Here is a 26,284-nt window from a genome sequence, read left to right as displayed (position 1 = left end):
TTAATATAATTAATCAAGCCAAAAAGAGCACGCAATGATTTTATATCAATTCAAACGTGCAAGAAATAATTAAATATTAAGTTTGAACTTCAAAATAATAATCATCGCTTATTAATATTGACACAAGTCCTAAGAGGCAAAGGATGTGTTATTTTGTTAGTTACGTGTTTGGCTGAATTATATTATTTATTAGATTGAAATTCAGGTTCTTTTAATTTTAAGTTAAGAATAAATTTAATTTTATAACCAAGTACTTCAATTATGGTTAATCATTTCTTATAGCTTTTATATATAATATTTTAGGGAGAAGACGTTTTAAAAAAGAATTAAGAATGTTTTCTATTGTATTTAGTTCTTACTTAAATCAAGAGAGCAAATTACATTGAGAATTAAATTTCATCCACGGGCTTAATTAAATATGATTTAATTTTTTAAAAAGTTACTTTCATGCCTAAAAAGTTATTGGATCTCAAATTAACATATTTAAATTTCGTACACTCGTAAATTTATTTATAATTTTTAAAAAACTAAATAAAGAACATTTTATATTGGTATTTAGAAATACTATTTAGTAATTTATAATTTTAAAATTAAATAAAATTCAATTAATTATAAGTACTGACATATATTAATTAAAAAATTATTTTAAATATTTAATTTAATTAGTAATTAATAAAATGATATATCAAGATTGGATTAAAAAATTATAATATTTGGTGAAAATAGAAAGGTGTTTGTCCTTTACCCATCAAATGCAGTGCCCAAATTAAATGCATTATGCAATCCTTTCAAAAAAAAAAGAAATGCATTATGCAAAATTCAACGGAATACATACTTTATTTATTCAACTAGAAAAGCTGCAATGAGAATTCAGATGACATCATTGGAAGCGGTTGATGTAAATGAATGTGAAAAGACAGAATGATATAGAGTCTGACTAGAGACTTTAAACCAAATTCCAGACAGGAACTCCCCATGTTTCATTTGTAAATGTTATAGTCTTTGATGATCAACAGCCGGAAGAATGGAAGAGAGGCTACTCGATTCAGAAGCTAAAGAAATTAGCGATTTGAGAGGAAGGTTTCTGGAGGAATCAAAGAAGTTATGGAAGATTGCATTGCCTGCCATGGTATCTAGGGTGACGCTATTTGGCACCTATGTAATCACACAAGCATTTATTGGGCATATTGGAAGACTAGAACTTGCAGCTTATGCAGTTATACAGATCACGGCCATAAGGTTGCGCATGGGATTTTGGTAAGAGATTTCTTTTTCTACCTTCATTTTATTGCTTTTGCAAATTCAAATGTTCAGAGCAACTTCAAGTCAAAGTACCCATTGTGTAAGAATACTCAGATTTCCATATTAGATGGTTTGTGCTTCATGCAGAATGAATGTCTGCTCAATATGAATTGAGTGCTTGCCATCAACTGAAATCATCATGAAAATCAGTTTCAATCGAATAGCTGAAAGAAAATTGGCATCTTTTAGCTTCCTCTAACTGGTTTCGTGATTTACAAATGTTTGTAGCTAGGTATGACAAGTGCAATAGACACCCTCGGCGGACAAGCATTTGGCGCTAAACAGTACCACATGATGGGTATCTACTTGCAAAGATCACTGATCATCAATGTTGCCGCTGCCACGTTGGTCCTCCCTGCCTTCATCTTCTCAACACCCATTTTAAGACTGCTTGGTGAAGATGAAGACATAGCTAAAGCTGCTGGGTATATCTCTCTATGGTTCATTCCGATTGTGTATTTTTTGGCATTTCACATGAGCATCCAGAAGTACTTGCAAGCACAGCTCAAGAACGCAATAATTGGATGGGTTTCTACTATCTCATTTTTACTTCATGTGTTAGTGTCATGGATCTTAGTCAGCAAACTGAACTTGGGAATTCCTGGTGCAATGTGGGCGATGATTGCATCAACATGGTTGATTTTAATTGGAGAGGTTGCGTATGTTATAGGAGGTTGGTGTCCTGATACTTGGAAGGGATTCACTCTGGCTGCTTTCTCTGATTTGTTTCCTGTACTAAAGCTATCAATATCATCAGGGTTGATGCTTTGGTAAGTCCATTTCATCATTCAATGTTGTCCCTTTTGTGCCCATTTACTCCAACACCGATAATGTCACAAAGCACGAGGAATTAGTCTGAATGATGGGTTTGCTTCTAAACCTATCATTTTATGCTGGATCACATTAATCAGGCATTACATGAAAACTGTATCACTCAGTTCTGTTTTTGTTTTCGGATGGGTTTTTTGTCAATAGCTTGGAGTTATGGTACAACGCAGTGTTAGTCCTAATGGCAGGGTACATGAAAAATGCCACAACTGAAATTTCTGCCTTCTCCATATGGTAAGGTTAAAGTACACGCTCATCATCTTTAAACAGTTTTCCATTACCTTATGCAATAGTGTATTATTTTCCACATAAAAATAACTAGTTCTTTTGCAGCCTCAATGTCACAGCTTGGGACTTTATGCTATGTGTTGGCTTCTTGGCTGGCATCAGGTACAAAGTTTCAATCACTAATTGGATTAAATCCTTTATATAATATATGTATGCTTGTTTAATTAAGCTGAGGCCCTAATAATTTTCTTTTGACTTTGTGTAGCGTGCGGGTTGCAAATGAATTAGGAAGAGGAAATGCTGAAGCTGCAAAGTTTTCTATTAAAGTTACTTTGACCACTTCAATCTCCATAGGATTCTTTCTCTCCGTTCTGTGTTTGGCATTTGGGCATCAACTTGCCAACTTGTTCACAACTGAGAAGGAAGTAGCAGAGACAGTTTCAAGCCTCTCAGTCTTGCTTGCTCTCTCAGTCTTGCTAAATAGCATTCAGACAATTTTCTCAGGTATGTATATTCTTACAAGGGAGACGTAACTGTTTGATATGTTCTTTGTCTAAAAGTTCTCAGTTCAGCAATCTACTTATATTTTTAATTAAATTTTTCAAGGAAAATATGACATTCTTGATAAATATATAATTAAGCAGGTTCCCTTTCTTTTTCCTTTTGTAGCATTCATTTTTTTGTTTGTTTGTTGTTTGTTTTGGCAGGGATTGCTGTGGGTGCTGGGAGACAAGGCATTGTAGCATATGTTAATATTGGTTGCTATTATGTAATTGGAGTGCCACTAGGAGTTTTTCTAGCATATGAGGTTCACCTCCAAGTAAAGGTAAGGATTGTCATTAATTAAGTAAAATCTTTAATTTGCTAACAATTCTTGTTATTCAATTACAGGGTATTTGGATTGGAATGATTATTGGTGTTGTAATGCAATCACTTGTACTCGGATACATTACATGGAGAACTGATTGGGATGAACAGGTGAGCTAAATGAATTCATATTTTCTTTTTCTGCAAAAATCTTAAACACCATTATTATTATTATTATTAACGTCAATTATGGATTGATTTTCCAGGTTCAAAGAGCATCACATCGCCTGACCCAATTGTTCTCAGGAAACTCGAAAGACTAAATTGAACCGAAACCATAGTAAATTACATAAGCTACTAGTATTGTATTAACTACGTGAAATTGGATCTGTATTCAATTTTAATGAATGAAATCAACCAAAAAAAAGAAAACTTGTGTTTTTATTTGTAAGTATGCATTATTTTCTTCTTGCTCGATTCTCAGTTTATGCATTTAACGCCTTAGCAATTTTAAAACTGATAAGCTTTTTAGAAAAGCTAGCATAGAAATGAAATCTATGGTGTTCTCTGATCATCCAAAACATTTCAGTTTCGGCCAAACTTAAAGAAAAAGCCTAATGTTTTTTCCTTTCTCCATCACTCACTACTAAAAGCCCTGGCCATGAAATGAAACCCGGATTGTAGGGATTAAATGAGACTAGTATCATCTATTAACATTATTAGATTTACGCTGTAAAGTATAAGATAGATTCCCAACTGTCCCGATACTCCAATGACTTCATTTTAACTTTAAAAAAGTGATAATGTTTGATCATCCAAAAATGCATTAACCATTTTTGTTAATGTTTTTGTTAACAATTGGTTAAATTTAACTAAAATACCAAATATGCCCCCTTCAACTCTATTACCAATCCTTTTGTTTCTGTAAGACCATCGCACCTTCTAGCATGACCATTGTCATTATCGCTGAAATTACTCTCCTATCAAAAGTATATATCAAAAACTATGCTTTCAAAAACAAATGAAACCCTAACAAGAACATACTAGTTAATAAAAAGGGGTAACAAAATCCGAAATTTGCCAGAAGAAAATTGCACAAAACGCTACAAGAGGTGCGTGCCTAAATCCGACTTTCCATAAGAAAAAAGAATGATAATTAAGAAAACATTAAAGCACTGAATGGTGAAATAGGACGTGGCCCAAAGTCGTGAGTTTGGACAGAGAACCCAACCCCGAGTTTAAATTATAGGATTGGAATAATTATAAAAATAGTGTATTGTTAATATTTAATAAATAAGTGTTTAAATTTTTAAAAGTTACAATTTAGCCTATGAGATTGAAATTATTAACATCTAAGTGTACGGAGCCGGTAATCTATATAAAAAGAAACTAGATAATTATAAAAATAGTATATGAACTTTATTAAAATTTAATAATGAAGCATCTAAAATTTTAAAAGTTGTAATTTAGTGTGTGAATTTAGTAAATACTTACAATTAAGTATATATAGCAAGTCAATAGCAATTACAGACTTTTAATCTTAAAACATATATTATCCGCTTAGTAGAATAAAAAGAATAAAATGTCAAAAAGTCTTCATAAAGTATCAATTTTTAATATATTAATACATCGTTCTTATTATTACCATCATTATACTATTCTCCTTATATTTTTATCAATTCTTTTAAAGAAATCTTTATCCAACTTACACTTTGTCTTCTTCAATCCATCACTATAAACATTTAAAATAAAATCAATTATTATTGAGGATGATAATTTTAACTAAAATATTAATTACTAATACATCTCCTTATAATTTATATAGTGTTTATTTATATATATTTATCAATTTTTGTAATTTTTATTATGTACATAAAAAAATTAATTACTTTTCATGTAAATATTATTTTTTACTATAAAAATGTAATAAAATTTCATTCGTCTACAAATTAATATTTTTTAATCTTATACAGTAAATTGTAACTTTTAAAAGTTTAAACGTTTAATTATTAAATTTAAATAAGCCGACATACTATTTTATAATAAGCTGATATGAATAACCTATTATTGACCTACAATATATACTCGATCGTAAATATTTATTACATTAATACATCAAATTGTAACTTTTAAAAGTTTAAACACTTAATTATCAAATCTTAACGAATTCAAACGCTATTTTTGTAAAAAAAAACTAAACTTTTCCGCTCCACAAATAAAAAGGAAAGCACTTTTATCATGAACTTGATGATATATTACTGCAGAATGGACGAGAAACACTATATGCATCAATTACAGAGGGAGATCAAAATACAAAATACAAAACACAAAACAAAATGTGTGTATTTTACATTCTACGAGGTAAGTTATCCTCTCAACAGATTGTATGCTGGCAGATCTTTCACACTACAGACATCTTCAAGGGCAAGTTCTCGCTCCAACTGCGTCCTTGTGGACTTCAAAACATCCTGGAAATAGGAACGTTATTATATATATAAAGTTCACATAACTAATGTCAGACTGAGATGTTCAGGTATCAAATAATTGCACATGTCATTTTGGAAAAAAAATTACCTTAAATTCCATATAGGAGGCACGCTTTGCAAGCCATTGAGCATCCATCATTTGAAAGGCTACACAATACAGGTTGTCAAATGCCATTTCATCTTCTCCAAGTAACTCTAAAAATCGGATTCCTGCCAAAGTAGATGGTTTCCCTGCAAGAAAAGAATTCGCAATTCTTTTTTAAACTGGCTGTATCTTGCACCATTTTCAGCCAAAGTAACTGTTAAAATGTAAATCAATATCACTTCATTTTAGAGTGAGTCGTCTACCAGTTTGAAGATCCAACATTTGTGCCAACATAAAGGAAATGTTTACGCCAGCCACAGCAAAAGGATACTCCCACTCAGCTCTGGTTCCATCTTTCTTGTGCAACAATCTCTGGAACGATTCCTGTTGATAAAATACCGAATATTATCAATTGTGCAAGTACTAGAACTCGCAAAGACAATCATTTCACTGCAAATAAACAAAAGAAAAAACCTAATATATAAAGCACCTATGACCAAGAAAAAACTAAGGAACCAAGCCCAGAGGCATGCACAAGTTACAGAAAACATCCTCCAGTAGGCACAGGCATGGGGACAGAAAGCACAACATAATAGAGTCAACAAATTCGCATGCACAAGTTACAGAAAACATCCTCCAGTAGGCGCAGGCATGGGAGCACAAAGCACAACATAATAGGGTCAACAACTTCTTATATGGACCAAAATTTTGTTTCAGTGAACAAGAATAAGAGAGGCGAGGAGATGATATGATACAGTGGATCAGGAGAAAAACTTTGCTAATTTTACTTAACCTTATTTGCACAAACTCAGCTGCTACAACTGCCATATAATGCACCCAAGAGAAAATCAAAGCTAAAGAACTCATTAACTGCCAAAGGAATTGAAAAATCCCGCCCTAGCCTAATAGATGACAACGTCGGACTCGTCTGCAATTAGCCTTGTAGCAAATATTGAGAGGCAGATGCCTGCAGATGGCTTTAAGTTCTACAATAAAGTGCATGCTCAAGGACTCAGCATAGTCAACTCAAACGATCCAATTGGAATTGGTGTGGAACTGCAGGTCTAACCAAACAAATGCAATTTCTTATCCTGCATTAACTGGACCATAGCTTCATTATCATGGACTGAGACTTGAGAATGACCCGATGCAGCGAAAGGTAATTGGCAAAAGCTTGTTGCTTGAAATAATAAAAGCTATGTAAGAACACATAATAATGTCATCCAAAGGAACAAACCGGATATTTGGTTGCAAAATAGATTAGATTCTCCAATGATATAAATCCTCCACCCCTTTCAAATAGCGCCAAAAAAAATAAAATAATAAATAAAAATGCATCATTTGCATGAATAAACTCAGAAATATCACACATACATATATAACCAGCTTCCACACAGAATCTTCTACTCACCGAAAATCAGTTGAGGGGTCTGAACCTTGCCAACCCATCTCTTTCCAAAGATCAGATTTAAGAGATGGAAGTTGCCTACCAGGAAAAGCTAACCTCCACAATTGTTTAAGCGCATCCTGGAGATGATCATTGAAGCTATCATGAACTGAAATTTGGTCATGGATTCAAGTTGTTTAGCTTTAATAAAAGAGGCTCAAAGTTAAAGGCCCTAGTCCCTAAATATAAGATATCTATTGAAAGCATAATATCATTTGATTCAACTTAAAATGGCTATTTTTTGGTAAAGGGAGGTTGTTTGGGGTAACAGACAGAGAGTATATTGAGAGACAAAAGCTTATCCTTTTTTGAGTCCATTAAAATGCAAGCTTAAAAGTATCTCGAGGCTCTAATTGCCTCAATCATGTGACAATGCCTCAATCATGTGACGATGCACATTGCTGACATTGAAACTAAGAGTCAAACAAGGGTCCAATGAATCCAATAAAAACACAGGAGGACCTTTCCCGAAATGCTCAAGAAAAAGAAAATTATGTATTAGCCTTTTCATAATCTTTACTTCTTCAGAATAAAACTATGACTATCAGAAAAGTGAAAAAGAAAAAGGGTAAAAATAAAGGTACAACATGTAGGAGAAATTTCTGACGCTTCATGGAAGGATTTACATTTATCTTAAATTGTGTTTTCCGACATTCCTTCAACTAAAAGCAAAGATTAATTTTGATTGGTGTCATAAGCTTCTTCCTTTAAAATGAGACAGTGGCTTTAATAAACAACAGCAATTTTGACAACTAAAAGAAAATGGAACAAAGACATCGTAGTTGATTATAATAAAAGTTAAAATTAAAATTAAGAGAGAGAGAGAGAGAGAGAGAGAGAGAATAGAAAAGGTGTACTTGATGCTCCAATCGAGAACCATCAAAGGGAACTCCCAGTCTTTGTTGTAGGTTTCTGAGTCTCTCTTCCTTGAACCACACCAATTTACAGCATCAAAAATTATAGCAAAATATTAAGATTAAAATCAATGTAACCTCAATATTTGAGATTAATAGAATTGATTAAAGTAAAAGATTAGAGTTTCTTTTTTCAAAAAAAAAACACATCTTTTCATAACCCTAGAAGGTGAAAGAGATAACAAGGATCCACATTTACAGCTAAAAAAAGTACAAAATACATTAAAAATGCTTATAAAGAGTAGCAAAATGATAAAGCAGAAATAAAATGTTATTGGTTTTTGCAATGTAGATACCATTTGGCCAGCCAATGTAATGGCAAAAAACAAGTTAAAATATTCTTTGTCAGTACGCTAGACATTAGGACAACTCTATGCAATAATCAATCAAACAGCGAGCAACACCATCGCTTCTTTACAGGTATATGGAAAAAAGAAGAATGTCATTCTGCATATGAGAAATATAAAGAACACGGTAATTACCTGTAAAGGATTAAGATAAGGTAGAAGAAGCTTGCCATTTGATCCACTTGGACCAGCAAAAGGAAGTGGCAGCAAACGTCCAATAAGTGATCCAGAACCTAGGACAATATTTGCTGAAAAAAATGATACTACTTAAATATGCAATAGTATATAATTTAAAGGCCATAAAGAACTCTATAGCTGAGAGTCCAAAGATATATACGCAAGCACTACATATCAGTCTCCAGAAAAGTATATAATCTCAGCATTTTTCATTACACAGTAGCCAGTGTATACTTCACAGTATAACTAACGAAATGTCCAACAAACAGTACCATGAGGGCAGTAGCCCAACTACAATCCAAATCTTTCTCTACTTTACATTATGTACTGAAACTTTTAAAACTCTTTTCATGAGCAAGAATTTTAGAACAGACCACACCACAGTAAAAGCCAAATTCAAGTAAGCCAAAGTGGTTGCACCACAATGAGACTTCTAGATTCTTAATCTTAATTCTACTACCAATGTCATGCTATTCTAAATAGAACCATGAGGTTAACAGCTTATCGTCAATAAGATTCAAGTTCATCGTAGCATAATTGATTGATGAAAAGTCCATCATTATATAAAATATGTATCAATCACCTTCCATAAAAAATAAAAAATAAAAACAGGACCTTTAACCACACAGAAGGCAGTGGAAGTAACTGATTAAGCCAGAAACCACACTTATGGTAAAACAGCTATCACTAAAATAACTTTCAACCACTTAATAAAAAATGTTGCCGTCTATAAACGACATCAGTAACCTTCTAGTCTTCTTAATATTAAATACCATAACCATTTTAACTGAAAAACGCCACTTCTAATAACAATACCATACCTAACCATTGTGTCCACTGAGCAATCAACTGTGAAAGTACCAACGTCCAGTGGATGTTTTCCCTCCTTTCTTCAGCATTCCAAATATCTTCTAGTGTGAGTGCCTGTAACAGAACAAAGTACTGGTTCACATATATCTATCCCCTCCTACAGCATTTCTGAAAACAGAAAAGAAAAAAAATTAAAAAACTAAAATAAAAGGAACCCTCACAGCTATAGGCGTATCATCATGTTCATCTCTCTCAAGTAAAGGCTCAATTAAACCATCATATCCAGATGCATTAAAATGCTCTTTCGGATTCCCATCAACATCCCCGTGATGAAGTCTCCTCCTCAAAGTTTTTGCCGACATGAATTAAACTACAAGCCTACATAAAATAAAATAAAAACTTTAAAAGATTGAGTCGAATACATTAAGTCCCAAAGTAAAATCAATATTATCTCTTATAATGCTGACTCAAAATCAATAGAAAGGCATTAACTTCAAATACCGACAACAAAGCTTAATCACAGTCCTAAGAGAAGAAACTACAGGGAAACATATACCCCTTGTTTAGGAAGTTTAGAAATGCAAAAGTTCACTTCAATTGAATGCTATTAGTCAATTCTCATCTTTGGAAAGTACATAGTTACTAGAGTCCAAGTCTTTCAGCTTAAATGAAATAACAGAAAAGAGTCTGAGGCATTTTGAAATCATGCCAAAAATTTGACATGATTTTGTAAAAATTCAATTCAGTTCTTGCACAGATTTACTCCCAATAAGGCTATAAAGATACTAATCACTGAGCAGATCATAATTGAAGAAATCTTGAACCAAATCAAACTCATGAAAGGTAAACAACAACTGAATTGAATTCTTACAAAATGTGTTCAAGCACCTTTAAAAAGCCTAAAAATAAAATAAAATTATACGGTTTCAATCATAAGCAACACCAATAAACATATGTGGAGAGCAATAGAGAAAAAGGAACATACCAAATCTCTAGTTGAATCAAAGAAGGACAAATTCATGAGCCAGAAGCCTCCCTCAACAAGGCGACGTGTATGTATAACATAAAGCACAAAGAGAGAAACCCTTATATGTTAAAGGAATAAAAGAGAGAGAGATTGATGTAATTAATTCCGTGATGTAGTATCAATACATATATATTAAAATAATAGTGTTATTAATTATTTATTTATTACATTAGATTCTTTTTAGAAAGAAAAAAAGAAAGAAAACGAAATATTGGTCTCTTGCATCCCTCTGTATCACCTTCCTCGAAACAGAGAAGGGAAAAACAGAAGAGATTGAGAGATTTTATCAGTAGATCCGTAAGCCTGAATTCACCGATTCAGTTTCTTTCTTTATGATCCCTCTCTCTTTTTATCTTTTATTAACTCTTTTGGCAAATGTTTTTTAGAAAAAAAAAAATAAAGATAATTGAGATTATTACGTGTAATAAGTCTATCATATAAACTTTAATTATACAGTAAAATATATATTTCTATGTCTAAATTCTCACTTACTCAAATGTTTTTTTTTTAGTATTTTCCACGTAAGCTCAAATCAAATCTAATTATTAAAAAGAAAAATCAAACTTTTATTGAAACTTAAAAAACATAAATTCTTTCAAGCATTTGAGATAATCTTATTCAAAATTACAATAAGATTTATTTTTTTCTCGCCATATGAGTAATCAAAAAATAAATTCGAATATAAGACCTTTATGAATTTAAAAATTTTGAAGTTTTACTATGAGTCAGTTTTAACTCAATCAAGCTAAACTCTTTCTCAAGTATAATTAATAAGTCAAGAAAATAATATTATCATAGTAATTAAATAATGTCTTTAGTTCTTTTTTTTCTTATTATGTCTAGCTTCATCTTTTCTTTTTTCACCATCAATTTTATAAAAAAAAAATAAAGTCATAATAGAAAAGAGTTTAGAATTTTTTTTTAATGTTTAATATTTAGCTTAATGTAAAGAAGGCTTAACTTATATATAAATATAATTTAAAGGGTAGAGTTTTATATAGACATTTTAGAAAGTTATTAATGTTACAAAACTAAAAAAATTACATTGAGATAAGAATAATATATATAATATTGGAGATCTACTTTTAAGTTTAATATAAATTTTCTGTTTAGTCTTTCTTATTATGCTTAGCTTTATCATTCTTGCTTATAAATATATAAAATAAGGAGTAAACAGGTGCTACCATAAAAAGTTATTAACTCCCACTCCCTTCAAACAAGGGGGACTGGTTTGTGTATAAAAAAAAAAAATATTAACAAAATAAAGTAGTTGATTGGCTGAATCAAAAGTTCCTTGTGATTCGAGCATTATAGCGAGAACCTCTTATCGTGCACCAATTAGTTGAGAGAGACTGCCTGTTCAGCAGTAATCTCCTGCGGGGTGAAATTCAAAGGAACAAGAACCGTGTTTCCACCGCAGCAGCTTGTTGCACAAACACATGTACAAATCGACTCGCAACTGATGTGGAGTCAATACAATTTATTGACGGCCGTACATCACAACTTTCATTGCAAATAATGTCACTCCACAATGCTTGTAAATAATAACAGATATCTGCCTTCCTGTTTAACCAAGTTCCATTCGTATTCTGAAAAATATGATGTCGTCCCCTGCAAGCTGCCACATGGGCAGCATCCATAAAAGCAGCTGAAGCAGGTTCTTGGCAATAATTGACATGGAAGGAAAGCAGCCACCATTAAGGTCCCCACACAACTACCAATAGCATGAGCAGATTCATACAATCTTTACATCTGTGAGGATCACATTGCAAGCCTTTCATCTCTGAGTAGCTAATATAGTATATTTCTTATGATACATGAACAGTTAGATTAAGATACAACTATCTAGGAAAATTTCGTTTGTGCAGACATTATAAAGCACCCAACAGATATCAAGTTAAATAGACTACAATATGATAAGGGCAGGAAAGGACGGGAAAGTATGTGCAGCTGGACAGACTTAAATAGTGTCGGAAAGATGGACCTACTTTTTCTACTAATATACACATCACTGAGCTCAGAGGACACCTCCAGCCTGTTGTGATTTTTTTCAAGTGACATCCGCTAAAGGCCAGGTATTTTTTAGAGTTCACTGACGGCTTCAACCGTAAAACTAGATGATCACTTGGGGTCAATTAGTATTAGAGGGGAATTCACTGCCGAGGTACTGGAGGTGTCGCTGGCTGATGGTTTTGCCCAAAGAATCCGATACCTGGTGGCCTATAATACCCTCCGCTAGCTGGTGTTTGCTGTTGCTGCTGCTGTGATTGCTGAGGTTGTGATTGCAGTGGTGGCTGAGCAGCAGGCCTTCCCAATCCCATTGCAATATGCGGTGGTAGAGGAGGTGGGGGCGGAAGTGCATTAGCTCCATATCCATAAGGCATTATCCCTATCATCATGCCAGTGGATTGGACATATTGATTTGTTGCTGGATTAGCTGGAGATAAAGGAGGCGGAGGTGGCAATGGAGGTAGAGCACCATATGATGTTTGTATCTGGTTCGATTGGGACATGGATTGCATGCTTACAGAGGGGAGCACGAGAGGCACAGTGGTTCCCGGTTGCTGCTGTAAGGGAGTAAAATAGGCTGTGTTGGCCACATCAGAATTGGCAGTGTCAGATGCTGGGAGTGGTTTCTCAAGTTTTTGTCGTTTTTCTGGGGAAAACATGGCCAAACCTGTAGTGAATCCAGTTGATTTCAAGCCACCATTTAAGGAGGCAGCTTCCTCAGCAACAAGAGATGAAAGAACAGAGGTAAGCATCTGTGCGGAGGATGTAGAGGCAGCAAGCTTAGCAGCAACAGCTGCTGCTGCAGCTTTCTTGCTGTCCTCATCTGTAGTTTTCATTGGTGCAAAAGATACCATAGGTTGCGCATGGGGAGGCTGAGGCCGAGTGCTGGTTGGCTGAACTGAAGTTGTCTTGTGTTCTACCACCTTGGCAGTTTCTGTCATCGCTGTTGAGGAGCCGAAAACAGGTGATGTCAGCCTATTTCTAAGATTGACTGATTGCTCAATCTGCCCGTGAGCAACCTGCAAATTATTGGAAATATCAAATTAATGATAAAGCATGAGTGCATGTATGCTCTAAAAACATAAAGCAAAACAGTTTGATAATCATAAGGAAAAAAATGCAATCTCTGAATTGAGAAATGAGTCTCAGGATCTAATATGCCCAAACTGGGAGAGGGCAAATCCAGAGATCAAAGGCAGCTTTATGACAGATACTGCATTACCCAGAATTAAGACTGATCAGGAAAAGAAGAAATAGGCAAAAGTCCATGAGATAGACGACAGCTTGAGTCCCTAAGAGAGAACTAGCAACCTACTTAAAGTCACCGAGAACAGATCTTGAGCAGCCTAGTACTGCTTTTGCAACATGAACTATAAGAAGTTAGTTTTGGTGCAGTTAGGCCTGATCAAAAAGGCAAGCCAGCTCAGTCGTGCAGGACTTCAGAAATCCTATGTGCTCATGCCATGCCTGGCCTGGCCCGTTTCTAATTTAGGCCAGGCAAGTGAAACCCAAGCCCAGCATTATAATCAGGTGGCCCAGATACCTGGGCCAATGATGAGCTCTGGCGAAAGCCAACAGGGGATACTGTCCTGTCTATCACTTATCATAGATACCTTTAATTAGATTGAGTTCCTAATTTACCTTGTTTTAATCATCTTAGCTTCCTCCATACCCACAAATCTATATTCTTCCTCTTACTATTATCTGAAACTTATCGCTGCCAATAAATTTTAAATTTGAGAAGTATATAGGAAGCAACTCTTACTTGTAACTGAGCGCGAATAAGGTCCTGCTTTAGTTCCTGTAAGAAGTTAAATTAGTCAGCTTTCCAGTAAAATATGCCATAAAAGCTCAGAAGGATTTTCTAACTGTAACAAGAATACTTGGTCCTGAAGTGCTTCTTTAAGCTGGGAAATCAGTATAGCCCTGGTAGCTTCAGCACTTTCAAGCTTCTCAACACATTGCTGGAGGGCATTTTCCTGCGCTTGCAACTCATTCAAAAATGTAGAACCTTGCTGGTTTCCTAATACATTACAAAATGGTAGACAGAATTGATCACATGAAGATATACAAACAAAAGTTAACAACTACTCCATATTTCTACAAGACGTTAGCACGAAGGAAGCCATTAGGGTAAGGATGCTAACTGGTTGAAAGCTAATAAAAATCTGGAGACTACAAAAGGATTCAGAATTATTAATATTGATCATCAGTTAGAAAATAAAATATAACACCATGAGGTCGTAGCCATCAGCTGTGGTTTCTTGTGCCAAAATTAGATAAGAGAATTAAGGTATTACCTTTTTTTCATATATGGAAAACTGTGGTTTTACTATTCAAATTCAAGTATGGTTGCCAGCAAAAATTTAGTAACAGAATCAATAGAGGCATAACATGAATCAGTAGAGGCAAAAAAAATGAAGGGAACAACTTAAAATTCAAATTTCCTATTGCTGGTCAATTTAAGGCATTGAATCTTGGAAACATATGTTCCACAGTATTCCACAATCACACAAGCACAAGTAGTTTACTGTTTGGAAATGGTATCCTGAGCAAAAAGAAAAAACAGACAAAAAACAAAAATCAACGTAAGAAAAAACTGTCTATTGCGTATCAATTATTGTTACGGAACTCGTAGACACTTGCTCCTTTTTTGATTATAAGACTTGAATTTCGTTTGTTCTCCTTAATAGTAACATGCTTTAGTGGTTTGATAGTTAAATAGTGATTTAAGTACTATTTATTTGAACAAATGACAGTTTCATATACTATATTTAGAATATTTATATAAAAACTCATATATTTTCAATATTTTGTGTCCGTTTTTGCATTTCCATGTTTCAGGGTTTCTGTTTCTATGTTACATAGAATAATTAAGGCGACTGATGTTGCATTTTCCAATTGAACAGTGCTTTTCATGACTGTAACAGTTAATTTTTGAATCATAAAAGAAAATTTCTCTCTTCCTCTCCTCTCCTCTCCCCTCCCCCCCCTATAGGCTAGCTATTTATGATATTGTTATTGTCTCTGCACCCTTGGCAGGTATACTTATTCTAATTATTGCCCATAGAAGTACACTAGTTAGCTCAATAGTGCTACTTATTTGCCTTTTGCTTGCCTTGTTTCTCGGCATTCAAATATTTAGATGCTGCTGAATAAGTTAATTAATTGAACTTTATCTTCTGCACCGTCTTGGGAAAATACCAATATTTTTTTGCCTAATGTTCTTTATGGCTAGCAATAAGTTCAAGCATCCAAAATCTTTGCTAATAATTATAAACTAAATTCTTTGTTATTAAAAAATATAAGCTATGATATTAGAATTGTATATTATTATTTTATTTAGTACTTAGTTCGGATATCGGTTAAGTGACTAAACTCTCAAATTTAACAAATCAGTTCCTATATTATTATCTTGTAGAACCTTAGTTCAGAATTGTAAGTTTCATTGTTACAGTACAAAGATAAAACATGCTAATTTTGTAAATAGTGCAGGAATCAAAGCATACTTTAAGACGAATTTTAAAGAAATCAATAGAATATATTACTTTGCCACAGTTTTTTTTATCTTTTAAGTTAAATGACGTAATATAAGGTTTACAAAAGGTACTCATTGATTTTGTCTTTTTTTTTTTTTTTTTTTTTTTTGAATAATCTGCACATCAAACAGTTATAAGTTTTTTTCTGTAAAATATGCTGCTTTTACTGATTAAACTATTTTTTTCAATAGTTCATTACTTGTTAACAAGATGCCCAATGCATAGGCAAAATGCTAGTTAGGAATTAAAGCTGAAGTAGAACTCTTACCTGCAGTGGAGCCACTTTCAATTTCTTCCCTAATTTTACCCACATTCGATACAGCAGTGCTACACTTGTTTATAGCAGCTTCTTCGCTACTTAGTTCATCAATTACCGATTGATATGCTGATACAATCTTCTCCGGTAGACCTCCAAGAGCCAATCTCTTGGTTAAGATGACCAAGCAAAGATAAATACAAGATCACAATACATATATATACAACAAAAACTATTGAATTTGAAAAGACTAGAAAAATAGATTCACTGCAGAGAAGGTAAATGCTTACATATCTAATTGAGTGAGCATCCCTTTTTAGTAGCCTGATAAGGTTTGAGCTCTTCCCATTGCTCACCAATAGAGGAGGAGGATTCTTACCAAGCATTTCATCTTTAAGACCCTGCCCTCGTGAACCAAAAACTTTCCTTTCTTCCCATATGTCAACCTGAAATAATAATGATTCAAAACAGAAAATGACAAACGGACTTCAGAGAGTGATACATATACCTTTTTTCGTGAACACTTAAAAACAAAAGTTTTGGAAAGATGGAAAGAGAGAAAATCCATTGAGTTATAGGACCCCTTCTACTCCTGAAGGTTTGCTCATATTTTTTCTATGAAGTTGAATAAGTCAATAAATGCATTCATACAGTCAAACGATTTTACATTGCTATCCACAACTATTATACTCGCTGCAAAAGATAAGCATACTGATGGAGAAATACACAAAAGAAAAAATATAGACAGAAGCTACCAAACTAAAACAGAGGTTCCAATTAAAAAGACCAACTTTTAGGTGCATAAAACTGTAATTCAGTCCATCAGAAACCAAAATGGCAGTAACAAACACATTATAGTAATGTCAGCACTGTTGTAGAGGCTTGGTGGGTGGGGTTTTCACCTTTGTTAACACAATAAAAGTAAAGGCCAAAAAACTAGCATGTCAGCTCAGCATCAAAGGAACATGTAAAGAACACTCGGTATTCTGAAACTGCTAGAATTACAATGCCAAGCAAACTGAGTTGTAACTAGAACGAAGTTGCTACTTTTTTTTCTCAAAGCTACAGTCTAACAATTGCATGGGCATATCCTTTTATATAATGAATACCTCACAAAGGAAAGCATCGAAAAGACCATATAGCAGATAGGGCCTAATAACAACTAAGTATCGACCATTGCTTTGTTTGTTACAAAATGAGAAAGAACAGAGAAGACAGGAAAATTAATTCTGAGAGAGACAACAATGAGAAATAGGGGAAGAGAGAATCGACAGAATATGAAATAAGATTCTTTTGCTACTACTCAGTTAGTGTTCTTAACGGCTGATATGATCTTAAAGTTACATTCATTGAACCATTTAAATAATCTTGTTCTTTCAACTACCTAGCCCTCAAAACCAAAAAATACTAGCTACCAAAACGCACTTCTTCATTATGCGGAAAATGCTAACAATCCATGTTCTCAATGATCAACAAAGAATTGCGTCCTGTATAAATTAACAAGTCTTCCACATACGATAGGCAATTTTTGACAACCAAATAACAAATCGTGTACACCACAAGGGGTTAAGTTGGTTCACACTCGGCATAAACAGTTTATTTGTGCCAAAACATGTTAATATTCAACAATTGTTTTTTCAATGAAAAGTAAAGTTGTGCCTGTTAACCTATATAAGGATGTTCCAATGAAACAAAAGTTAATTATGCGGTGACTGGACCAAGAAGATTTTCTTGATACCCAAATGTTGACTCAACACGACACCACATTAGTCCAACCATAACCAACCCGAATTTCAAACTCCTATTAGCACCACATCTATGGTTCCTGCTTGCATCACTCAAAGAATCAGCTTTCCCCAACTTATTGATGTCATGAAGCTTTAGTTATTCTTGTGTATCATCTTCAGCTGAGGGAAAGGTGAAGCTGCAATCTTTTGTGAAAGATCAAATGCCAATCCTACTACATTCTCAGTGCAACTTGATTTCCACATTCTAATACCACCATTTTTCTTCAAAACTCCCAACTTTAAGTGTAGAAAATCCAAAGAAGGTGCTCCATCTTATCAAATAATCCCTTAATCTCTAAAGGGGCAACCTTGAACTTGTCCAATTTACCTTGAGAAGAAAAGAACATGTCAGACCTGCAAAAGGCACCTTGCACCTTCTAGTATACATGTCCCACTTCTAAGCTTTGCTTAGAAGTAGATTAACTTTACTTTCATGTTATTCAGTCGCATAATGCAACTCAATAACCAAATCAACTAATTTTGCTATAGAACTGCATACTAAACCGAATGCTCTTCGATTGACAATTTGCCAAACTTTTATTCCCTCTTCTTTAAGGATAAAAGCATTATTTGACCACTAAAAGGGATGGTCACCATAACCATTGCCAGATACTTCATTCTTGTTTTTATCATTTTTCCCTTCCAAACTGTTCATCCTATTTACAACATTTTAAGCCTTTAAGTTTGCCATTGTTACTTATACAGTCTTCTAACCTATGCCATAGCCATAGGTAAAGATGAGTAGAGAGAGGATAGATTTCAAAAGGAATCCCTAGGTAGAACCAACTGATACAAAGTTATCAGAACCAAAACCACAAGGCCTAACTTTAGTGCTTGGTTTATAAGAAATAGATAAGAAAGAAGCTAACAGAGCAAAATCTAGAGATAAATAATTAATTGAAATAATAAAAGTAAGGGATGCAGGGAGAAAAGAGAAATAATAAATAATCAAGGATAAGGCTTTCTTAAGAGATCTAAAGAAAGATCATGAAGGAAAGAGTAAAAGAAAGAAGAGATTAGAGAGAAATGAGAGAGAAATAAAAAATGGAACACTTTTACTGAAACAAAACCCATTTTATGCTCATTTAGTCTTTGTTTATATCTACTATCTCCTTCCTATGACTAATCAGCCGCAGAAAAACTACTAGCCATTACACAACAGTGTTTTAATACGCACTATGATCCTAACAAGGACATTCCTTTTTGACAAAATATACCCTTTACGAAACAGAAATTGAACCAAAAGACAGGAAAGCAAGGCTAGGAAACCCATTGAACAAATAAAAACTCACCAGTCTAGTCACTGCTTTCTTCCCATTTTCATCACCATTTTCATATACTTGTTTGAGAGCTGCAGGAAGAGCTTTCCAGAATTCATTCACAAACTCACTGCCCTTCCGCTTGCTATTTTGCAAGATATCATTAGCCAAATAAAGAAAAGAGACACGCTGCTCTCTCTGGGAAGAGTTGAATAATTTGTCCCATATTTCAACGATCGGTCTTGCTTTCTTGCGATGCAAAATACACCAGCGTGATAACGCTAATCCATTATTAAAGCACACATACAATAACAAACTAATTACACTTCTTCATGGGAAAATTTTATAAAGATGCAAAAATAAAAAGACATAACTGGAGGACTGGGTTCCACATTATGCCAAGTATGCTCCCTTGGTCATGATACTCCAATCATAGCTATGACAAAAACTATTGTCTTATATCCTCTTTATTTATACATTAATCATGAAATCCTAGAGAAGTAATAAATAAAAATAAATTATGAAGATTCAGGACTAAGAGAATTTTAGAGAAGAAATGCCACTGTTGCGCCAAGGTTACAAATTTAGTCCAGCAAATCTTATTCTGTCATAGATGATACTACTGAATCACCTCCTAGAATAGCAATACCTTCCACTACTGCATTTCCAAATAGGCAGTTTACAATGAAGTTGTAAAGCATGCAACTAACATTTCTTATAACTATAGAAAAGCTATGTGAACAAGATTTTCAAAATGAAGGATACATTCAATGCTCTGTTGTGAATTGTTGAGTTTTGACAACTTTTCAGTTAATATCTGTGCATCAAAAACATCATTGCTCATCCTGCTGCTTTAGTTAATTTCACATATCCTGCAATAATCCCTATAAAAGGCAGAAAGAAGAAAGGAATATTTTAGTTATAAAGAAGCATTCTTGTTATTCAGAACATGATAAGGAAGAAGTAAGAACAGGTAAATATCATGATAAAAACAAAAGAGATTCTAACCAAAATCTCACTCATAACACAAGATGATTTCCTTATTTTTAAAATACATGTACCATGTTATGGGCATACCTGTTGCTCCACACATTCATTCGTATAAATGAGAAGTGGTTAAAATTTTCCTTATTCAAACCCTGCATCAGCTAAAGCTACCACCTCACTGAAAATTCCTCCAACTGATTCAGCTAGAAGTACACCAACAAAAAAAAAATCTTGACTGAAAATATAGATTTCAACTCAATCAAGGCTCACATCTGGTTTTGAATCATAAGTCATCATTTTCTTCTATCAGATTTGAACATTCACATGTCCTACAATATGGTAATTTTTTTCTCCACCTAAGCACCTTATCAAAGCAACACACCACCAAGACTCACATCTAAAATTGATCACAAGCCATCCTTTCCTCAATAATTTGAGCACTGAACTCTCCTATATCATGATATCTCCTTTTCTGCACAAAAACTTTATAAATACACAAATATTTAAAACAGAATTTCCCACAGAGAGAAAATGTTTAACGCAAAAATTCTCAGTGATGCAAGATGAAGGCAAAACCCAGTTTTTGATTTTCTTTTCTTTTGGAACTGTACTTGGAAAAAGAAAATGAATTTGTTTTTCCAGAAATGCAGGTCAAACCTGCTTTACCACAACAGACAAGCAATTCAGTGAATGAATACGTAATGCAGTCAAGGTCTTTCTAATTCATCTTGAGTTGGGATATTATTAAGCTGACCATCATGACATCTATAATATCATAAAGGCTTCAGTCTTGCTTAGCGTATTAGGTTAATAAGAAGATTATCAGAGGAGAATTAAATAAAATGCAAAGGATAAGATGCACCTTTCAATTAAACTGAATCACAACTTCCAAGATATTCAAATCCATGATCGCCGTTAGATCTCCTAGCTTTTTCTGCTTTATGAATATCCAAATCACATCCCAGGTTTACCCTTTCCATTCTTTTAGCGCACCACTCCCCTGGGTCTAGTGTATTAAATGTACTTCTCACATAAAAACTACATTCTAGTTTCCAGCTGCTAAAACCATCAACATGAATGCCAACTTGACAGGGTTTCATTAAATCAACTTCAAGCTTTATAATACACATATAAAGAAAGCTCAATTGCATAGATATTTGCAGATATGTAGCCACATTGTAATTGTATCACCAGCTTATAACGCATTAAGCAACAAGGAACAAAGCAAGATTGCATCAGGCTCATTGCAACTGCACCAGATAATAACACATAAAAAGTGAAGAGAAAATATTTCTCTTCAGTGGATAGCCACTAGAAAATTTAAACATAAGATCTATCCAAAATCAATAATATGCAATTTAGAGCACAATAGATATCAGGTCAAGGTCATTGTGTTGAAATTGGATCATACTCAAACAGCTAAATCTGACATTTATCGAGCCTTACCTTATTAGAGTACAGTCTCACCCTTCCAAACTTTTTTCCCTTCCTTCTGCTGACTATACAATCACCTGACAAGGAAAAATGCCACAAATTACTAGCACCTGGTCAGGGGTTGGGTGCAGTACCAAGCCGTACTGCTCTTTCTAGAACAAATAGCAAAACACGGATGTTTCTAGATAGGTGGATAATAATAGTCCTTCTACTGAAAAAACATCATAGATATGGTCAACAATAAATATTAGATAATTTACCACAGGCTAAAGTTCCATCATCAACCCTTAAATTATACCACCATTTATAGGACTCCCTGAAAAATAACAACTAAAAGAATTACATAAAGGAATATACAGCAATGCCAAAAGGGAGATGGGAATGTCACCGCAATTATACTAGCTTGTATGTGCATTAAATGTTCAACACATCAAAATTTTGAAGTTCTCGCCAGAAGAGATAAAACTAAGCGAAAGTTGCTTTCAAATTTTCTATCTCGTATTTGCATAACATCTGCCACAAAGCTAAGTTAAAAATAAATGAACTTGGAGAAATACATAATAAGGAAAATATATGATCACCTAGTGTATCAAACCAGCATCTGAAATTGACACAAATGCCACTAGAGATAATGTGCTACACAAAACGAAGAAAGGGAAATATAACAGAAGACATTATGATAAAACCTAAATATTCAATCATTCAAAAGTGAAAAATGAGCAACACCCCTTTCAAAAGCTCTTACATTGTGCTCACTCTCCAATTATCAAGAAAAAATGCTAAAGGATGGTACTCATGCTTCCTCGCGTCGATGAGTTTCTTTTCAATGTATTACTCCAGAGACCCTTTTTCATGTTCACACCTGCTAACTCATTTATGATCAGGATGTAACTAGAGTGCCACAGAAGCACAATGACTTCTCCACCTAAGTCTTCCTAAGCCCGCAATAAGTACCAGGTGAACACTAAACCCAATCACCCAACAATTCATAAGCACTCCCCACTAACTCTATCCCTACACTTCTCAAGAGCCTAAGAGGAAAAAGAAGTACAGTATAGAAACAACCTCTGCAGCACCAAAACTTTATAAATAGAGTTCACAGATAATTTTTTTTCTCCCTTTACATAGCAAATAACATTAAAATTAAAAAGCAATCTTCTTAAACTTTGAACATAAGTATTTTGTTAGCAAAAATACCACAAGTGTGCACATGGTAACCAAAAGACAATGACAATCCCAAATTCCTTAAATGTCTATTAACCAAACCTTAAACTCGACACTGAGGTTGCGCTCAAGTTATCAAGAAAAGATGCTAAAGGACTGGAATCCACTCTTTTTTACCTCTTTCATTATAATGAAACATTCCATGTATTAAGCTCCATGTTCACATATAAGCAAGAACAGAATGAACCTAAAAATAAAATATGCTAACACCTAAAGGTCATCATCCTCTCTCATCAAGGAGCAAGTGATTCATTGATCCCGATTATGATGAACTTGTATCTCTTCCTAAATCTTCTATTGTCAAATTCCTTAGCAATGGCTTTCTAAGCAAAAGTAAACACTCAAATAGCTTTTAATAGCAAAATTTATTGGGCTTCACACACCTCTATCCAAAATGAACAAGTAATATTGCAACTATTATAGGACTTTAACAAAATTCACCTTTTCCATCAACATGAAACAAAACATAACCATTTCCCCTTCTAGTCTCAAATGCACAAAAGATCATGAACGAGTTCCATCATAATCAAAGTACTCCAATCTCCAACGTATAGGTTCTTTCAAAAGACCAAGCTCCAAGCCACTTGATGACCTAGAAGCTGAAATCATTACTAACCAAATTATCATCAACAGCGATGGGCCAGCTTATAAGTCCATCAATTGGAACTTATGAGGTAAATTACCAAAAGAATAATAAGAGATGTCTCAAAACTCTAATAACTGTACAATACACAACTGACATTTTACTAATCAGGATCGGACTCCATAAGCATTTCAAAGGCACCACAAATATAGTTTTCTAGCCACTTTAGCCAAAAATCCAAGAGAGAACTTCTACGAAAGCAACTGTGAAAATAATCATTCCACAAAATTTGTCCACTTAAAAACCAGCTTCAGTTGCTCTTCCTAGCATTTAAGCATAAGCTTTATCACAAAGAATAACCAACTACAAAGAATCTCCATATTTGTCTATGCTATCAAAAAAAAAAAAAAAGGACATCCCACCCACTAGCAGAAATTATCTAGCAAAGGAAATATTCCACGTCAACTATGCTATCCACTTGTCCTCAAAACCTATCACCTCAGATAGAGTAACTCCAAATTACAATGGTGGATTGTTTTTCAATGTATTACTTAGAAAACCTTTTCTTACTTAAACCTGCTAACTCATTTATAATTAGAACAGTATCCGCATGCCACACAAGCACGATTGACTTCTCCTAAGTGCCACAAGCACTACTCACTATCTCTATCACTACTCTTCTCAAGGATAAAGAAGGGGAGCATAGTAGCAATCATACTGAAAACAACATCCAGAGTAATAAAAAATATACATAAATATTGGAGTTTTCTTCACCATTTAGCTAGAAAGATAATATCAGAGATTTACAGGGAACTGCTTATACTTTTTCAACAAGAAACGAAAAGAGTTAGTACTGCGAAAGCAGAAGGTAAAATAATAAAAAGAACACTTCGACTGTAAAAACCAAAACAACAAGCAAAGAATTGCATAATATTTTCCCGAACACCTTTTTTTTTTGCTAATAAAAACGCAGAAAAGCAAAGAATTGCTTATCAATTTCACAAACTCTTTCTCTTGTTAATTTTCTCAGCAACCGACTAGTAATATAGGGTTTTAACAAAGAACAAAGAGTTGGCAAAAATGAAACCAAAAGGAAAAAAGGAATTAAGAGCATAATTTAAGCTTAAAACAATTTACCTGCGAAGCAGAAAGCGTTTAAGCCAAGTAGAGAATTCTAAGGGTCTGAAATTGGGACGGAAAGAAACCCTAGAATTTGTGCTTTTCTTTTGTTTACTTGCAGAAGGAGAGAGATGTGGAAACCTGTCGTGGAGAGAGAAAAAAAAAAAACGCAGGTCAGTGAAATAAAAAATTATCATAAATTAATTAATTTAGCAAAAAGCCAAAAGAACCCTTGAACTTTTTTAACATATCAATTAAACACTTTAAAACATTAATTTTTCTAGAACTATAATGATTAACAAAGTAAAAATAAAATAAAACTCCATAACATGATAACAGCTGGCTTATTTTTATTTTTAATTTATATTTAATTAATTAAACTATATTAAATAAAAAATCAAACTCAAATGCTCTCTACACAACAATAAATTCAAAATGCTAGTTACGTTTAAGCTATTTTTTTCTTCTGTTTTTATCAATAATCTTCACTCCTCCAAACTCTAATTTTGAATTTTACTTATTTAATAACAATAATAATTATAGCAAACCATTTCTTGTAATTATCTATATAAAATCTTGAAGCATTAATAAGGATTTAATAGTTTTAAACCAAATTTAAAAGTGATTAAAAATAAAGAGTGAAACATTAAAAAAAAGTAAAAGATGTATTAAAAGAAATATGTTGTATTACCTTCATACCGCCAACAATAGTCATATTATCAATCACCAAAATCATGAAGATTGTTGACAATCTAATAACATGACTGCAAATCATGAAAACATCTAACGAAATATAAAATAGATCTACCCGTGTGAATCACCAATAAAAAGACAGAAGTTTTCAAGCGATTAGCGGTTAAAATAATAAGTGATAATGAATTAAAAGAGGTTGTTGAAAATTTTAATATTTTTGAAAGCAAAAAACAATATGGGGAGTTATTTTATCATTGTTTTGTGAGGGTTGAAGAAAATAAATTTTTAAAATTTTATATAGTTTATTCAATTATTAATTCTTTTTCAAAATTAAGAAAATTTAAATGTACTTTATTAATTCTAATGAATTACATAAATTGTGATAATAATTTTTATTAAATCTGAACCTTGAAGTAATTAAAACTTAATTTGGGACAAAAGAAAGGTTGGGTATTTAATTGATTTTCTCTAAAGTGTTCAAGGGTTTTGAGTTTCCAGACTTTGACAATTAAATTTTGTAGGTGGGCAACGTGGAGCGCAAAGAGGCCGTACATCTATTGGATGGGGAAGTGGCTCGTGCTAATCATCTTCTAAGGAGAAAACTAAATTCTTTTTATTATAAATGTGGAATAGTAATAATTTAAATCAATAACAATCTTCAATAAATTAAATCATAAATAATTAAAAGGAAAGTTACAAATAATAATATGAAGCGACTTAACTGTTTTCTTATTACTTTTAATTAGTAGTTTTGCACTTGAATTAAAAAAAAAAATTAGTAGTTTTGTTCTATGCTTTTGCCTTTACCTCATTTATCAAATAAATTAATTATTTTATCACTCTTGTTGTATAGTTTTCATAACTAACATTTTATAACTTAAAATTTTAAAATTATATTTTTATTAAAAATTTAGTTTTGATATCAAATTTAATTA

General features: G+C 33.3%; 3 protein-coding genes across 9 annotated transcripts; 1 reads left to right on the top strand and 2 right to left on the bottom strand.

Moving 5' to 3' along the window:
* Positions 1 to 818: 818 nt before the first annotated feature.
* Positions 819 to 3,645, top strand: LOC8268587 (protein DETOXIFICATION 24). Its single transcript, XM_002530914.4, is given in 9 exon segments — positions 819 to 1,235; positions 1,238 to 1,257; positions 1,531 to 2,072; positions 2,278 to 2,364; positions 2,464 to 2,520; positions 2,624 to 2,862; positions 3,066 to 3,184; positions 3,250 to 3,336; positions 3,432 to 3,645. Coding segments are annotated over 9 exon segments (1,419 nt in total). The 5' UTR covers positions 819 to 1,024; the 3' UTR covers positions 3,489 to 3,645.
* Positions 3,646 to 5,396: 1,751 nt separating this feature from the next.
* LOC8268588 (ELMO domain-containing protein A) lies at positions 5,397 to 10,793 on the bottom strand. Of its 2 annotated transcripts, none has more exons than XM_015726480.3 (10): positions 10,417 to 10,793; positions 9,653 to 9,809; positions 9,443 to 9,545; positions 8,580 to 8,677; positions 8,041 to 8,109; positions 7,148 to 7,263; positions 6,974 to 7,028; positions 6,000 to 6,120; positions 5,740 to 5,882; positions 5,397 to 5,633 (listed from the first exon to the last, which is right to left on the bottom strand). In XM_015726480.3, exons 2-10 carry the CDS (start codon positions 9,791 to 9,793, stop codon positions 5,532 to 5,534), a joined length of 948 nt encoding a protein of 315 aa, XP_015581966.1. In that variant the 5' UTR covers positions 9,794 to 9,809; positions 10,417 to 10,793; the 3' UTR covers positions 5,397 to 5,531. The 2 variants fall into 2 exon arrangements, with proteins under 2 accessions (XP_015581966.1, XP_002530961.1); XM_002530915.4 differs by having other exon boundaries at positions 8,580 to 8,692; positions 10,417 to 10,792.
* A 1,447-nt stretch (positions 10,794 to 12,240) lies between these two features.
* On the bottom strand, positions 12,241 to 24,831 carry LOC8268589 (UPF0400 protein C337.03). Of its 6 annotated transcripts, XM_048370060.1 has the most exons (11): positions 24,675 to 24,831; positions 21,991 to 22,046; positions 21,743 to 21,807; positions 20,387 to 20,448; positions 20,075 to 20,193; positions 19,343 to 19,590; positions 16,554 to 16,709; positions 16,276 to 16,432; positions 14,352 to 14,491; positions 14,234 to 14,269; positions 12,241 to 13,487 (listed from the first exon to the last, which is right to left on the bottom strand). In XM_048370060.1, the coding sequence occupies exons 5-11, from the start codon at positions 20,151 to 20,153 to the stop codon at positions 12,612 to 12,614; spliced, it is 1,692 nt and encodes a 563-aa protein (XP_048226017.1). In that variant the 5' UTR covers positions 20,154 to 20,193; positions 20,387 to 20,448; positions 21,743 to 21,807; positions 21,991 to 22,046; positions 24,675 to 24,831; the 3' UTR covers positions 12,241 to 12,611. The 6 variants fall into 6 exon arrangements, with proteins under 6 accessions (XP_048226017.1, XP_015581960.2, XP_048226018.1 ...); XM_015726474.3 differs by lacking the exon at positions 20,387 to 20,448; XM_048370061.1 differs by lacking the exon at positions 21,991 to 22,046.
* Positions 24,832 to 26,284: the final 1,453 nt, after the last annotated feature.

The sequence above is a fragment of the Ricinus communis genome, chromosome 10 (genome assembly GCF_019578655.1).
Source record: "Ricinus communis isolate WT05 ecotype wild-type chromosome 10, ASM1957865v1, whole genome shotgun sequence".
In the NCBI taxonomy this organism is placed as follows: domain Eukaryota; kingdom Viridiplantae; phylum Streptophyta; class Magnoliopsida; order Malpighiales; family Euphorbiaceae; genus Ricinus; species Ricinus communis.
This window is presented reverse-complemented; position numbering and strand designations above follow the sequence as displayed.

Coding starts and splice junctions, on each gene's coding strand:
- LOC8268588 (XM_002530915.4), bottom strand. CDS start 9,793: ATGTCGGCAAAAACTTTGAGGAGGAGACTTCATCACGGGGATGTTGAT. Junction 7,264..8,040: donor GTTCTCGATTGGAGCATCAA/GTACACCTTTTC, acceptor GATCATCTCCAG/GATGCGCTTAAACAATTGTG. Junction 7,029..7,147: donor GACCCCTCAACTGATTTTCG/GTGAGTAGAAGA, acceptor GCTATTTGAAAG/GGGTGGAGGATTTATATCAT.
- LOC8268589 (XM_048370060.1), bottom strand. CDS start 20,153: ATGAGCAATGATGTTTTTGATGCACAGATATTAACTGAAAAGTTGTCA. Junction 16,710..19,342: donor AGAAAGCAGTGACTAGACTG/GTGAGTTTTTAT, acceptor TTATTATTTCAG/GTTGACATATGGGAAGAAAG. Junction 14,270..14,351: donor AAGAAGCACTTCAGGACCAA/GTATTCTTGTTA, acceptor AACTTCTTACAG/GAACTAAAGCAGGACCTTAT.